We start from the raw sequence: 16,496 nt of genomic DNA on the forward strand, positions 1-16,496 counted from the left end.
CAATAGACTAACTAGATTATATTCTTCTGCTTTCTTATTTTTTATATATATACCACGATGCCTTGTTGTGTACATACTGGCTGTAATAACTCCAGGAGAAAGCTTTCTTTTGCGCTAAAGAAAAAGCTAAAGGAAACGCGGTAATCACACGAGACGCGAGACTTCATTCTTCTTCTGTGAGTACTATTGGGATCATGTCAACAACGGCCATTTCCCTCAACCCGCGATAAAACAGTGGATTACTGGCTGTCTTGGAACTATAAATAGCAGATTTATGAAGAAAAAAGTAACTTTGCAGCGGTGAAAATTAGCGCTTTTGGAGGACCATAATTGACCGCCGTTTTGGCTGTGGGAGAGAGATCTGAGGAGTCCAGGAGAAGTAAAAACTGGAAGGACTATGATAAAAATCCATCATACCAGGTATGTACAGACGTGATAAAAGGCTGATTAAGGATTAATATGTTTTATTCTGGAATTTTCCTTTAACATACTGGATACAACATCAAGACAAATATGTTATGTGGACGACATAGCCATGCTAATGACCAACATGGAAGCAAAGATCAACAGGGTGGCCATAGCTGAATGGGTAGAGAGCTATACAACCATTTTAGGGTCAAAACTAAAGGTTTGATCATTTACCAAAAACGGTTGAAGTGAAGAATTGAAACTGAAAGTCTAACATTTTGATCTTGAACTACAAAAATGTATTCAAAAGTCAGTTTAAATGTAGATTCACTCTTGGAATATAGATTTTCACCTTTTTTTCTTTCTTTTTTTTTAAGTTTCAGTTGCAGAAAAACTAAAAACTCCCACTTCAAATACAATAAAAGGCTTTAATCGGAATACATGATTTCTGTCTGTTCAGTCTACCCTCACCCAAGGAAAGCCTGGAAACATGACTGGCCATACAATAAAACCGTACATCCCTGAGGCCCCGTCTATCAAAGCATGGTTGGTTGTCGAGATCTTGGAAGCAGGACTCAGGAGTGGGAGACGGCTGGGCCCACATGAATCCATCACTACACCCGGGACCAGGGGGATGCCGTCAAAGTTGAAGTCCTACCACACTGGCAATGGACATGAACCACATGAGGTTGAGCCTGAGCAGACTGCTAAACATAATAATTGTCTCCACCAATTCAGCAAACTTTTGAAGCCAATGTTGACCAATCAGGATGGAATTTGGATCTGTGTTGATTACGTGACTAGAGATAATGTGTATTGATTTGTTTGGACAAAATCTGTAGGAGTAATACAATGTTTTGCAAAAATCCACATCATGGTGGCCGGGGCCATCGGTGCCGGAGATTAGCTGGTGACAAACAGATGGACAAACACACACGTCACGGACACTGACGGATGGAAAGGGTCCTAAACATAGTCTTGTCCATGTCTTTCGGCCTGGTGGAGACAACCATGCCTTCTGGCCTGGCGGAGTCGCGGAAACAATGAACATGAAAACTGAGTGCATGCATATGCATATTTGCATAACACAAAGAAATGGCACTTGAAGGGTTAAGATATAGTATATAGGCTATTTTGTAATTCAAATGTTAATTAATTTTTCGCAACGGTACAGAATGTAAAAAAACATGCAGCATAATATAACACCAGGGGTGTCGCACCAAATTCTGGGCCCTGGGTACAAGGATTCACTGTGGGCCCCCCATAATGTTTTAACCCATTCAGACTGGGAACGCATTATTTTGTGCTTTAACGCGGCACGACTCGCACGAGTGCCGTGCTGCGAGTTTGTAGATCTGCTATTTTTTGAAAATATTGTGCAAGTTTTGGACTATTTCAAATCTTTTTTGAAAAACCTATGTTTCTATGTCAGTGGTGCTCACACTTTTTCATGTGAAGGACCCCCAAAATTATATGTATTTGGCCACGGACCCCCATGTCAAAATATTTAGTTCCAGGGACCCCCAGAAACAAAATTTGAGTTACAAATGTTAGCTTAAAAAATACATATATTCCAAGATTTGCACACATTTTCACGACTTAAAAAAAAATAGCAAATCTGCGTACAATCTCACTGTGAGCTTGTATATCTGCTATTTTTCAATAGCTAAAGTATAAAATAACTAGAAGCAGTGCTCTTCTGAGCACAGGTCTCCACCAGGCCAGGCGGCCTGTTATAGCGCCACCATGAGGCTGATTTGAAAAGTTTGAAGTGGCATTTGAAGTGGAATGTGCGTGCACAATTTCACAAAAATTGCACGCTGTGTTCGTGATTTGAGGCATTTTGTTCAAAACTGACCAATCTTAGAAACTTTGAAAGCCAATCTCAGCCAATCAGGATGGAATATGGAAAATCAGACAGATCCATGTCGATCACATGACTGTAGAGATACTGTCTACCGATTTGCGTGATTTTTGGACAAAATCTGTAGGAGTACTCGCCAAAAAGTAGTTTTGCTCAAATTGGCCTCCTGGTGGTGCTATAGAACAGGCCCATGTGAAAAATGTGGGGCAGAGGTTCTGAATTGGCATCCAGGGAGTGTGTGTGCTCAGTTTGGCAGCGACCGGGCCAACGCCTCCGGAGATTAGCTGGTAACAAACTTTGTGGACGGACGGACGGACGGACGAACGGACAGACGGACGGAGGCGAACACAGTCTCTCCCTGCCTTCGGCTGTTGGAGACGCGTGATTCCTAAACCCACCAGGCTTGAGTTAAGACCCGCCTCCTCTCGATAATCTTAAGTATGAAAGTGCCCATGAACGTTAGTGCTGCTCTCTCAAGTGCAAAGTACCTACTACCTACTGACCCATTACAATAATACACGCAGCATAATAGGCCCAAAGCCTTCCAAACCATAACAATTTAACTGATAATCAGTAAGAGTTTTTTATTTTGAAGTAGTGAGAAATTAATAGTTGTGCATTGTGCAAATGCAGGCTTTTCTCAAGTACAAGTCTTCATGCCTCTGACTTTATCCACCCTCCATGTGTCAGGCAGGGATTTCAGCCTCTCCTGGAAGTCCTCGCGTTTCCACGAGGCGGGTCTTAACTCAAGCCTGGTGGGTTTAGGAATCACACGTTGGAGACAATTAGGGAGGGGTCGTTTTTTATTGAGGGGTGTTACTGGAGAAAATGTATAAGCCCTTTTACAAAATGCCATGACCCTCCCTCTCAATTGGGGAAAAAATCAGTGACCCTCCCCAAGCATTAAAATAAAAAAGATTGACCCTCCCCTACAACATGGCATTTACCACAGTAAAATTATGCCTATAAAACCTATATTATTATATTCCTAACCAGTGGCGAGAACAGAACAGAGATTTTTTTTTCTTTCTTTCTTTTTTTACTGTAAATAATTAGGATTTTTTTTTTTATGGTTAAAAACGGGTGCGGGCGGCAGCAGCAATGAACAATAATGAATAGGCTAATATAATGCATTGAGATCCCAGCTGCACTTCATCCCAAAAACACATTTCCAAATATAAACTAACACACCCTCCAAACTAAAGTAACACACAGTGAGTAGCGGTAGTGCTGCTAGTGTAAAAGTCAACATGGACATCACATAAAAGGTGAGAAGTTCTCACAGGTTGAGAAGAGGTTATTTGACATCTAGGTTACAGATTAAACAGTTGACACATGTGCACAACACAGAGAAGGCTTGTAACTGCTGCCATTCATTTTGTGCTGTTGATTGCCTGTCGTCAAATCTGGGTCAAATGCGCATTTTCAACGAGCGGTCGTTAATTCTTTTTAGCACCTTTTCACTTTTTACTTTAGGGAGGGGGGATACAGTTCTGACAACCATTGTTGCTGCCTTACACAGCTCTCCATTGTTTTAGGTTATTTGACATCTAGGTTACAGATTAAACAGTTGACACATGTGCACAACACAGAGAAGGCTTGTAACTGCTGCCATTCTTTTTGTGCTGTTGATTGCCTGTCGTCAAATCTGGGTCAAATGCGCATTTTCAACAAGCGGTCGTTAATTCTTTTTAGCACCTTTTCACTTTTTACTTTAGGGAGGGGGGATACAGTTCTGACAACCATTGTTGCTGCCTTACACAGCTCTCCATTGTTTTAGGAAAATACATTGTAGTATAAACACAGCCACTTCAGTTCATTCACACTAACTGCAGTGACTGTGGGGCATTTCTAGGGATGGCACCCAGGGTTTGTCATTAAATGAAGCAGAAGGCTGTTGACAATGGTTGCATAAGTGCCTGTACCTCTGGAGCCATTGTTTGCTTTTGAAAAATTGCATGACCCTCCCTTGAATTCAAAGTGAAATCAGCAGACCCTCCCTAGGACTGAAATTGAAATAGCATGACCCTCCCCTATTTTCCTCCAGTAACACCCCTCAATAAAAACGACCCCTCCCTTAGGGCCCTCCACCTTGGGCCCTAGTAACTCAGTCCCACTCCCCCTCCCCCTTGTGACGCCCCTGTATAACATACCAACAATAAAATACAGTCAGTACAAGAAATATAAATCCAAAATCTATCCCATGCCATCTATCTTTCACTTTTGTTTTGCACCCTGTTTTGCACCCTGTCCATCCGTTCGTCTGTCCGTCTGTTACCAGCGCTGTTGGCCCGGTCGCGGCCAATCTGTGCACACTCCCTGGATGCCAATTTAGAACCTCTGCCTCACATTTTTCACATGGCCCTGTTCTAGCGCCACCATGAGGCAGATTTTTGCTAAATATATTTTTTGACAGTCCTACAGATTTTGTCCAAAAATCACGCAAATCGGTAGACAGTATCTCTACAGTCATGTGATCAACATGGATCTGTCCGATTTTCCATATTCCATCCTGATTGGCTAAGATGGCTTCCAAAGTTCATGAACACAGCGTACAAATTTGGTGAAATTGTGCACTCACTTTCCCACTAGGCAGAGGAAGAATTCCACTTCAACTTTTTCAAATCAGCCTCATGGTGGCGCTATAACAGCCCGATTCGTGTTTTTACCTATAACTCTACTGGCAGTGTAAGACTTTGTATGCGCACTTCCTAGAGGCAAAGGAAAAACCTTTGCCCTGCATTTTTCACATGTGCCTTTAATAGCGCCACCAGGAGGCCAACTTAAGTAAAACACATTTTTGGATATTACTCCTTCAGATTTGATCCAAAAATCACACAAATCATTACATAGTATCTTAATAGTCATGTGATCAAGATGGATCTGACCAATATTTGATATTCTATCCTGGACACACATTGCACACACATTCCCACTAGGTCAAGGAACAAATGCATGTCCTTTTTCACTTTGGCCTTATACTGTAGCACCACCAGCAGGTCGACTTTTGCAAAACACATTTTTGGAACAAATCATGCAAGGCCGAAGAAGACATGGCACCCTTTTCACATTGGCCTATTATAGGCCACAATAACCTTCCTTACCTGGCGGAGACCTGTTCTCGGAAGGGCACTGCTTCTAGTTACTTCTCCATTCACTCTTCCCAGCATATAGGCTATTCATTTGATGTAATTTTAATAACTTCCTATTTTTTCTTTTTTGCACTGTACTGCACATTTTCAGTTTGATTGTTGGTTGACTACTGGACCTTTTGTAAGACAAGACATGCATGCTTTAAAGGGATATTTCACTTTTGGTCATTATATTGTCTAATCAGGCTTTTATGAACACCATGGACAGATTTTAATTTGATTGATTCAATATTTAGATATTCCTCCTGCAGGACACCTTCCACACCCATTGTAGCTTCAAACTTTTTTTTTCTTTTTTCCATTTCATCAAAGAATTACAAATAAATGAAAAAGGTTAGGAGCTAGGTTAGTATGCGTCACCAGAATGGGTGTTTTAATGAATCTATCAAATTTACATCAAATATCTAAATATTGAATGAAGCAAATTAAAAACTGGTCAGGCTATTCATAAAAGCCTGATTAGACAATACAATGACCAAAAGTTTTTTTGAAAGTGAAATATCCCTTTAAATCATTTCTTTTAACAGAAGAAAATGAAGGAATGTTGCACATGGTATATAGCCATAGCCTGCATACTGCTCTAGATGAACCAAAATACTGAACGTTTTGCCCACGTAGTAGGGCGTGTATTATTAATATGTATATTATTATGTTGTAATTATTATGCATTATTATGATGTATTATTAATATTTGGATTAATTGCGACCGTAAGGTCGCAGTTTAGTATGAAAACCTCCACCGGTCGTCCGTCCGTCCGTCCGTCCGTCCGTCCGTCCGTCACACACGTCACACCTTTGCCCTGCTCAATGTATACGTGTAACGCCTGATACTGAGGTGATGTGTCACTGTGACATCACAGATACTGAGGTGATGTGTCACTGTGACATCACAGGTGAGATCGCAGTGATGTCAGATACTCAGAGCAGGGATCTCCATATTTAGGCATAAACAGGTGACATCACAGTGATGTCAGATACTCAGAGCAGGTATCTCCATATATGGGCATAAAATGGATTCTGTTAGGGATCTCCATACTGTATATGGGCATAAAAGGGATTAGTGATGTCAGATACTCAGAGCAGGGATCTCCATATATGGGCATAAAAGGGATTAGTGATGTCAGATACTCAGAGCAGGGATCTCCATATATGGGCATAAAAGGGATTCAGATGGAGATTCAACTTCAATGAGTAACAATGGCAAACTGTCAACTGCCCGTATGTCTTGATAATTGGTAAAACAAACTTTTGGCCTATTTGTGGCTTATCATCACATCCAACCATCTTAAGATACTCAGCTAGTGGGGAATGCTCTCTTCCCTGGTGAGAATTGCCCCTTTATATAGGGCTTGTTTGTGTATTGTATGACATCACGCCACATCATCAGCTGTGGACTCTGTGATGTCATCGTATCTCCATATATGGCCATCTCCGTATATGGAGATATAAGTCGTCCATGCCCAGGTATGGGCTGGTGAGGTCAGACTTTGTGTGATGGGTAGGTTATCTCCATATATGGAGATTCAACATTCCAGGTGTAACTAGGCTATGGCTGCCCGTATGACGTGAGAGGTGGAGGCTGTGATATTTGTGGAGATAAGCGACCAACGGTCGCTTATCTCCCGATTAGGGAGTCTTACTGGTAATAATTATACAATCTATATGGCTATTCATGCCGATATAATCCGCTGCCGCACCGCCTGGTCATTAGGGTGCAATATTAGCAATTTAATTGATTCGTTTGCTGTCCTTTGCAGTTTAAACACACTGAGTGAGTAACCAACAAGTAAATGGTGTCAAGTGAAAGTGAAGCCAGCAGCATCGGCAGGTGGGTGTGAACAACATGGGTCTTTGGAACATGTGACCACTGTGGCCGCTATGTAAGCAGAAACCAGTCAACACTGAAGCACTGCTGCAGTCAGAAGAAACTTACTTCTAATAATCATAACACAAACCAACGCGACGCAGTTGTTGGTAGACAGCAGAACGCAGCTTATTTCCCTTTTCATCAGAGCAAGAATCAGCCAACATGGATTGCGGAATTATAACTTCGAAGTCGGTTCTCCTGCTGATAAGTTTGATATTTTGGGTAAGTTGGCTGTTTATAAATATTGTTTGTTGGATACAGGATACTTACTGTAGGTGGGCACACTATCTGGGCACCTCGATGTAAAAACTTGGCTATTTAACCAAAATGTATTTGAAAATTGTAAAGTATGCATGATGTGTGGTGGTAGCCTACATCATTATCAGACTGAATTGTATCTGTATAAAACCTCATAAAAACAAATTTCTTTGGACTGGATATACAGGTTTTGTAACTATTGTAGAAATATTACACGTTAATTTGTTGAATGTTTAAGCATGTTCTAATCATATAGGCTTAAGGCTATAGTCCTACTTTACTTTACTTTACTTACAACATTTTCCATACAGGCTATTATGTTTTAACATTTTGAAAGAAATGTCCAATTTAACACCATGTGCCCACTCTTCCTTGGTGCCCACTTATCCTGTTACCTTTGGTGTTTACCTCTAAATATAATTTGATGTTGTAGGCACCACAAAAATGTGGAATGCCTTACCGAAGGCCATAAAGGAGTGTGGATCACTAGCATCCTTTAAAATTGCCCTAAAAAACCACTTACAGGCAGCAGCCGTTCACAACTGGTAAAAACCTAGCCCAACCCTACCCTCCCTGCCCCTTCCTTGTATATACTGTACATACTGATTGTTTAGACTTACTGTTACCTGCCCCTTCCTTGTATATATTGTATATACTGTACTTACTGATTGTATAGACCTACTGTTTTCTTTTTTTCTTTACATATCTACTGCATAGTACTGTGTTCTATTTGTCTGTCATTCAATGTTATATGAGATACTTTAATGGTTTCCTGTTGAAATAAGCTTAGTCTTTTCATGGATCTCCTTTTAGTAGACCTTGTACCAGTGAACTGTACCGTCATGAATCTGTACATTTTCCTATGCAAACTTCTAATAAAGCCTTCAATCAATCAATCAATCAAAGGCTAGTATGCCCACTCAGTTTGCTAAAAGTAATCGTATCTGTTGGGTTACTGTGTTGGTGCGTTAGTCACCTGAGGTAGTCTTGATGTAATGTTTAGGCTAGAATTGGTGAGATCTGTTGTTGATCTGTTTAAAATCACAAGTCTTAAAAAAAATCTTTAATTTATGTATTTAATAAAAGGCAAACATTTGAAATTAAGTTTATAAAAAAATAATTGTCTAATTTATATTTCATAACATTTGAATAATGTTTACAGAAGTCACCTAACAATGGTTGTTCTCTTCCAAAGAATCAAGAACTAGATACTAGACTATTATGAGCTGCTTCCGCTTTCTGTGATCTGTGAACAGGATGAAAGCTACAGAGCATAAACAATTATCTTACTTATTTTCTTTTCTTCTTTTTTTCTTTTACATTTCATTATGTATTTTTTGGGAGTTCCTACATTTTGTCACTATTATATTTTCTGAATACACGATTCATAGGGGAGGGGACACATGACTATTGCTAACCCCTGGTTCAGTTTGAGTCATTCAAATAGACTTCTCTGGAACTGAAACTAGGGGCATTTTGTAGTGTTTCAATCTTCTTAGTACTTACATTCTGTACACACATACTGTAATGTGAAGCAGGATTAGTCACCCATGATGCTAGAGGGCCTACTCAGAAGATCATGTCAAGAAGCAACTCTTTGAGCAGCCCATCCTCTCTCTCTGTCTGAAGCTGTGTGCTCTGTGCTGCTGTGACAGGACATGATGAATTACGTCTCAGGGTGAACCATAATGTCATTATAGGGTTATAAAAAAACTGTCTGAGTATTTACAAGGGAAAACATAGTGGTGGTCCATTTTCCTCAGTCTTTCTTTCTTTCTTTCTCTCTCTCTCTCTCTCTAGATATCGGTTATACAGTTTAATGAATAGTTGTTACAGAAGAATAGTGTTGCACATTGAGTGTAGCTTGTCGACGTATAGCCCATCTATCGCTAATAATCCTAAAACATATATCTGGTCTTTTTTAATCTTGGGCCAGGTTTTTCAAGAGGGATGTGAAGTGAATCCCAATGATTTCGCAGCAGACTTTACAACCAAACTTTATATTTCTCACCTCTCTCCACAATATCGTTTACAAATGTTGTCATGTCCCCCTTGTTGCATTCCTGACAAATCATGTCTTTCAAAGGATGTATGCTGCCTTATAGCCTGATGTTGCTGTTAGGGGGGAAATAATGGACATAACTAAGGGAAGCCTGAACATGCTTTCTGGAAAAATATCATATTTGGTACGAAAATATTATACAGTAAAATTAGTATGCTTTCAACATGTTAGGGACCTGCCAGAAGCAGACTTGTTAACACTTTTTGAACGCTGGGGCATATTTTAGAAATCACTGCCGCAGAGCATTTCAGAAAATCAGTGTGTGGACAGAATACCATATATGTGTAAGCCCCACTCTGTTGCTTCTTAACGTGATCAGAGTACTTGGAAAGATTAGGGGTGAGGGTAGGGTAAAGCAGGAGGGGGATAGGGTGACTGCGCCAGAGGGATCCCGTGACTACGGAATGATTAAAAAAAATGAGTCATGTGGTTCAGTGGGCTAGGAAGTGAATTCAATGGAAAAGACAAGTGACTGCACGCACGCGCGCACACACACTCTCACATACACACAGCCCTTTGCAGGAGGAGGGGTGATCAATGTAAAAGAAAGAGAAACAAAAGCTGAGTATCCTTACAGGAAAGAGTAACAAACTGCCAGTAAGATGCCTAAGGGCGACAAGTAACCTCTCCCTAAAGGTTGAGGTCGCGCCATGTCATCTGACCTCATGGAAATGCCCATATGATATGGAGATCCCTGTTTGAAGAACCAGCCACAAAGATATGGGCTGTCTTGGCCATCTGTGTTGGCAACAGGGCATCATCTGGGATACAATTCTTTTTATGCCCATATATGGAGATCCATAACAGAAACCCTTTTATGCCCATAAATGGAGATCCCTGCTCTGAGTATCTGACATCACTGTGATGTCACCTGTTTATGCCCATATATGGAGATCCCTGCTCTGAGTATCTGACATCACTATGATGTCACCTGTGATGTCACAGTGATGTGTCAGGGGAACCAGAGTGTCAGGCGTTAACTCGTCCGGGCAGACACGGACAAGCTGTGACGGTTAGTAAACTGCGACCTACGGTCGCAATTAATCTACAAGTTTGATGGGAAGAGATGAGTTTCCTTGCTATTTTATAATACATCCATCATATTCTAATTATAGACTTTTAAGAAAATGCATATGGGGGAGATTACTTGCCTACTGTGCAATGATTCTGATGTCATCCATCGATATGCATTAATAAACAATTAAACATGCGTGTGTTTATTAGCACCCCCTGGGTGCTAAGCATGACCATCTGGTCAGCCATCAGCTTGGTGAAGCTGAAACTGAATTTCCCCAGCAGGATTAACAAAGATCTCTCTCTTCCTATACTTATGACAAGACAGCTCTGTATACTATATGTCTTGCGGTTTTACTTCATCTAAAAAGACCACAAGTATCTCTTGTGTTTGACTAAATGTTCTGTTAAAACAATGATGCAACCCAGCATGATGTGTTCAAAAAAGGTCACATCATCTCATGACAAATTGGACTCATCATTCGTTAACTCGTGATTTCTAAATCTCTTCGTATATACAGTAGGTACAGATAAAACGTCTGTAATAATTCGAACCAACATTGGTTAATTATATTATTAACATTAACCTAAAAATAAACTATTTGCGTCCTGCAAATGTTACATTTTAGAGCCCTGATTTATGCATTGAGCTTGAAATGCTGCAAAGAAAAACACGTTTTACGTCAGAAAGAGGAAACAGCGGGAGGTCAGCTTTTATGTAAGTCAATAGTCAGTTACTTTTTTGTCCAAAAAGTTGGCCTATTGGTCTTCTTTATCTAAGGATTCTGCTGTGTCTACTGTCTAGTCAAGGTCTGATGTGTTTGACTAAAGATTCTTTTCCACTGACTCACTTCGTTCTCTCTGTGTGGCTTTCTCTATACCCCCCGTTTCGGAATGATGAGTGATTGTCAAAAAAATACATATCGATGAAATCAATAGAGCTGTCACAAATCCATTGATATCAACTGGAAAATCTGTGAATGCTGTTCTTGCAAAGGTTTATAAAATGTTTAATATTGTATTATCTATAATAAGATTTATTGTGGTAAATGAGTTTGAGTTTTTATAATCAATGTTTACACAATGATTAGATTAATCCCTGACTGCCAGAATCATTAAACCCACTTGCCGCTATTGAATTATGCGACATACCAAGGAATTAGTTTGTGAAAACCATCCAAACTTCAAAAAGAACGGGAATTTCTATCACCACACGGCAGACCAAAGGGCATTCCCGCATACAGAATACACAACCATATACTGTATGTACGGATTGGTACAGATTACAGAATGCTATTTAGATGAGAAATCTGAGCATATTGTGATTAAATTAGTGAATGAGATAGTATTATGAGTACACATGTTCTATTCTGTGGGAGGTGACAATGGGTCATGTTTGTTTATTTGTTGTTTGTATCTAGTGACATAGCAAGCATATCAGACAAATAAATGATGAAATTACTATGACATGCTTGTCCTTGCATGAAACTCAAACATAACAGTATATCCACCTCTTTCCGCAGGAATTTACTGGAGAATTTTTTGCACCACACTTCCAGGTACAGCAGACATACAAGCTCATGTCGCGTCGCAGATGCAACCGTTGTGAGCTTGTATATCACACTCGGTTGCGGCGCCGGAAGCTCCGTGCAACTTCTGCGCAATGCATGATGGAATGTTGGAAAGTTGTGGATAGGATTGGAAGATTGTAATCACAATAAAGGGAATATCCACACAAACACACTAGAAGTTAGAAGTTCTTTTAATTCACATGAAGCACAACAGTAGTCGCACAAGCAAAAATGGATGCGTTTGGGCCTGTGGCCTTCCTCAGAGTCTACAGGAGTGAGAAATACTTTTTCACTCCTGTAGAGATGCGCGTCTTCTCCAGGCGGTATTGAACCGGATAGGAGAGAGTTGTCCGAGATTGTAATCACCTCATGTGTTCTCTTGCTGTTTTTCTCTTTAGGCTGCTGGGGGTGCTCTTGTCTATGTGGGATCTTATGTGATTCATAGCTACAGCAGCTTCACCGCCTTCCTGGATGACAAGAACACACTGATCCCAGCAGCTATCATTATCGCGGCCGGCGTGGTGATGTTCCTTATTGGCCTGGTGGGATGCTGTGCCACTGTCAGAGAGTCCAAAGTCGGCCTCAGCTTTGTAAGTGTGGTGCGAGAGAGTGAGAGGATGTACCTTCATGCATCTGTAGGACTCTCTAACTTTCTTAGTGATTTATTCAGTTGATTAATCTTTCAATTAATCAAATAATCTTGAATCGCGTTTTTATGTGCATTTCTATTTTATATATATCAACAAATCACCAGAGAAATTAAATGTATTTATTTTAATCTTGAAACGTGTTTATTGTTCAATCATCTACTACATTGATTAGTTTGATTAACCACATAAGCCCTATTTTATACTTTTTAAATTCACGTGTGGCTCCAACTGATTCTGTCCTGTGGTGGTATTTGAGGCATGTACCGGTATGTGTGCATGCATGCATGCATACATAACAGTGTTTATGTAGGTCGGTGGAGGCGAGGGAGATGTTTGATCTTCATACAGGATGGTCGCCATGTTGGGAAAGAGATACAGTCAACAATCCATCTGACATACAGAGTCTAATCAGTGTGATTTACCTAGCTGTCATTATGGATAAACCCACTTTCAACATCAAAGCATCCCTATTTTGTGGGATATGTACATTTTAGATAATTCAGCATTTTCACGATTTTCTAATATTGAAAATAGCATACAGATACAAGCTCACAACACATCACAACATGACTTGTTGTGAGCTTGTACTGTAGATGTCATACAGCGAAGTATAAAGTGATTAAGACTATTATTAAGGCCTTTCAGTCTCTCTCTCGCTCTCTCTCACTTTTCTTTCTCTGTTTCCAGTTCCTGTTGTTCATCCTGGTGATCTTTGCAGCTGAAGTTGCGGCTTTGGTATTTGGTGTCATCTACCAAAACAGGGTGAGTTACAGACATTATTCTTTGTCACACAATGCATCTGTCCGTCTGTGCGTCCATCCAATCATCCATCCATCCATCCATCCATCCATCCATCCATCCATCCATCCATCCAAACATCCATCCCCACATTCGTCGTTTACTGTTGTTGGGCTCCAACGTGGGCTCCAATGTCCCATAATATCATAAACCATTATATTACTCTGATGATCTTATATCATGGCAACTCAATAAAATCACATCATAAAATCCCCAGTGTAAATTTAACTCGGTGTAAATATGGACCCTTAAGGGACCCAGTTTTAAACACAGAGATAACACTACTGTACATTGTGTAAAAGTGTGTTCTTGTCTTCTATGTGATCCAGATAGGGGGAGACCTGGAGCGCTCTATGGGTGATGTTTTCAGGCAGTATGATGGAGAAAACGCTGCATCCACAAGTGTGGATTTCCTACAGAGAGAGGTATAACTCTTAACTCTCTCTCTCTCTCTCTCTTCCTCTCCTTTTCCTCTCAGTATTCTTCAGTCTACTCTAAAATGTCTTACAATTTACAAAGGCTTATCAGGCTTATCCAAAGGGAAATAAGAGTGTTCTCTGTCTCTGTACAGTTGAAGTGCTGTGGTCTTCAGAACTACAGCAGCTGGGCTGCCACTCCGTGGTTTACCAGCCACAACACAGTGCCTCCGTCCTGCTGTAGGAACGCGTCCGAGTGCACTGGAAGTCTTGATCAACCACAGCTCCTCTACGCACAGGTATGTATGGTCTACTCTTCACTGGCAGTGGTTTGTCTATACTGTAATTGTACCACAGGGGTACAATTAGGGGTACAAAAGATCAACTTCATTCTCCAGGACCCAAACATATTTTTGGCCATTGTTCCCCTCAGAATAAGGATTCAAGGGTTATGGGTTATGTGAAAAAACGTATCCTGTCGCACAAAGATTTGGAGACCCCCCTGTTATAACTCTCAAGACCCCCCTGTTGAATATCCCTGCACTAGAGACTAGACAGCCTGGGATTGCTGAGGTGGAGCTCAACATCTTCCTTCAGCTCCCTTCCACTACTTACTGCAAGTCTTAGGTCCCTTTTATACGGAGACGCTTGGAGACGCTGCCGGTCTCATTTTGGATTTGCTACCAAAACGGCATTGCATTTACACCTCGTATTGGCTCGTTTTGTCTGTGTTTACACCGACAAGTTGACAATGCATGGATTCACGCAAAATGTGTCATGTTCCCAGCCTACATATACTGTGTATTTGCCCTTCAACTATAAAATATATATTGTTTTTAATGAGACATGCATTGTAATTAGGCTATGCTCCCAAATCCATATCATTATCGTCTGTTTGCATATTCAATGAGTCCCGCCAATCTGCTGAAGTTGAAAATCACACACCGTTCCTCTCGGGGGAGGGAGGTGGGGTTCTATGACCGACGTCATCGTATTCTCCCGTATTGGTCGTTTTCTTTGTTTACACAGCTGCGAAAACGCACTTATCCACTTCCAGAATCCAAAAAAGTGTCGGATTGGGTCATAAAAACGTGTCTCCGTTTGTCAATATGGCCGTTTCAGTAGTGAAAACTAGCGGCCTTAAGGGAATTCGTCCTTGTATAACAAGGCCCTTTGTTACCCAAGCTGTGAGTGCTACTCATACGCTGAGTTGGCAGTGCCCATGACTGAACCCAGAACATAGTGGTCTACCGACTGAACCATCCGGACAAGGACGTGCATGGTCTGCAGCCTGTGTGGTTAAAATCAATATTTACACCGCTATAAGCACACATCTTAATGACTGTGTGTGTGTGTGTGTGTGTGTGTGTGTGTGTGTGTGTGTGTGTGTGTGTGTGTGTGTGTGTGTGTGTGTGTGTGTGTGTGTGTGTGTGTGTGTGTGTGTGTGTGTGTGTGTGTGTGTTTCTTCAGGGTTGTGAGTCAGCGTTGGAGCTCCTCCTTCAGGGTGTGTTGAGTTATGCCTTGTTGGTCATCTTGGGCTTTGCCATCATCAAGGTAAAGACTTTTTTTTTTTGCTACTGTAGTGTACATGTGTATCTGTGAGGATCATTTGCTTAGCATATATAATAGAATGTCTAGCGATTGTGACCGAAAATGAGATTTCCTCCCAGTTAGGGCTGTCACGATTCCAAATTTAAGTTGACGATTAATTGTCACTCAAATAATTGCGATTAAAATGTACTTTAATGACTTTTAGGCCGCATATGTATGGTATTATATTAGTTTTATATTTATATTTTGTAGGCCTCTTGGCCACAACATAAGGGCTGATCAATCTCTCGAGACAGAGTCAATGATGGCTAAGGAAGAGAGACAGACCGAGTGGGCGTCGCCCTTTCTTTGATCTGGGTTCCCAGATTGAGGGCTGATTGATGGTGACCTCTGCCTCTAGTCGGCATTTATTAAAGCCAACATGGGAAATGGAAACAGAAAGTAAATAGTGCTGATAATGAGGATAATGTGTCTGAGGACTGAAACATCCACAGTTGTGTCATCCTTATTCACAATATATACACTGCTCAAAAAAATCACACCCGTGTGAACTGAGCGGTGGTTTACCCCTCCCCCCCCCCCCCCCCTCCCCCCTTCCCCCTTCCTCCCTGTGTGTGTGTGTGTGTGCGTGCGTGTGTGTGTGTGTGTGTGTGTGCCTGGCCTGGCCTGGCCTGGCCTGGCCTGAAAACAGCGCCCCTCCCTTAACATGTGTGGACCTAAAAGGTACTACACCACAGGCTTGAGGCTACATACAGACCCACCCACCCACATACACGGACACATACACGGATACACGGAGACACACACGGCCACGCTATGGAGACGGTGTGACCACCGCTCAAAAATAAAGGGAACACCCAAAAAACCCAACATAGACCTGTGTTC

The 16,496-nt window shown here is 41.2% G+C and overlaps 1 protein-coding gene across 1 annotated transcript in view; it reads left to right on the forward strand.

Moving 5' to 3' along the window:
• Positions 1 to 7,323: 7,323 nt before the first annotated feature.
• The window catches only part of tspan36 (tetraspanin 36), an 11,345-nt gene continuing 2,172 nt past the window's right edge, over positions 7,324 to 16,496 (forward strand). The window contains exons 1-6 of the mRNA XM_080738324.1: positions 7,324 to 7,513; positions 12,595 to 12,786; positions 13,534 to 13,608; positions 13,974 to 14,069; positions 14,216 to 14,359; positions 15,531 to 15,614. Coding sequence (XP_080594450.1) covers positions 7,454 to 7,513; positions 12,595 to 12,786; positions 13,534 to 13,608; positions 13,974 to 14,069; positions 14,216 to 14,359; positions 15,531 to 15,614 — 651 coding nt within the window. The 5' untranslated portion in view covers positions 7,324 to 7,453. The remainder of the gene's footprint in view (positions 7,514 to 12,594; positions 12,787 to 13,533; positions 13,609 to 13,973; positions 14,070 to 14,215; positions 14,360 to 15,530; positions 15,615 to 16,496) is intronic.

This window comes from Nannobrachium achirus, assembly GCF_963921795.1.
Source record: "Nannobrachium achirus genome assembly, chromosome: 12".
Taxonomy (NCBI): domain Eukaryota; kingdom Metazoa; phylum Chordata; class Actinopteri; order Myctophiformes; family Myctophidae; genus Nannobrachium; species Nannobrachium achirus.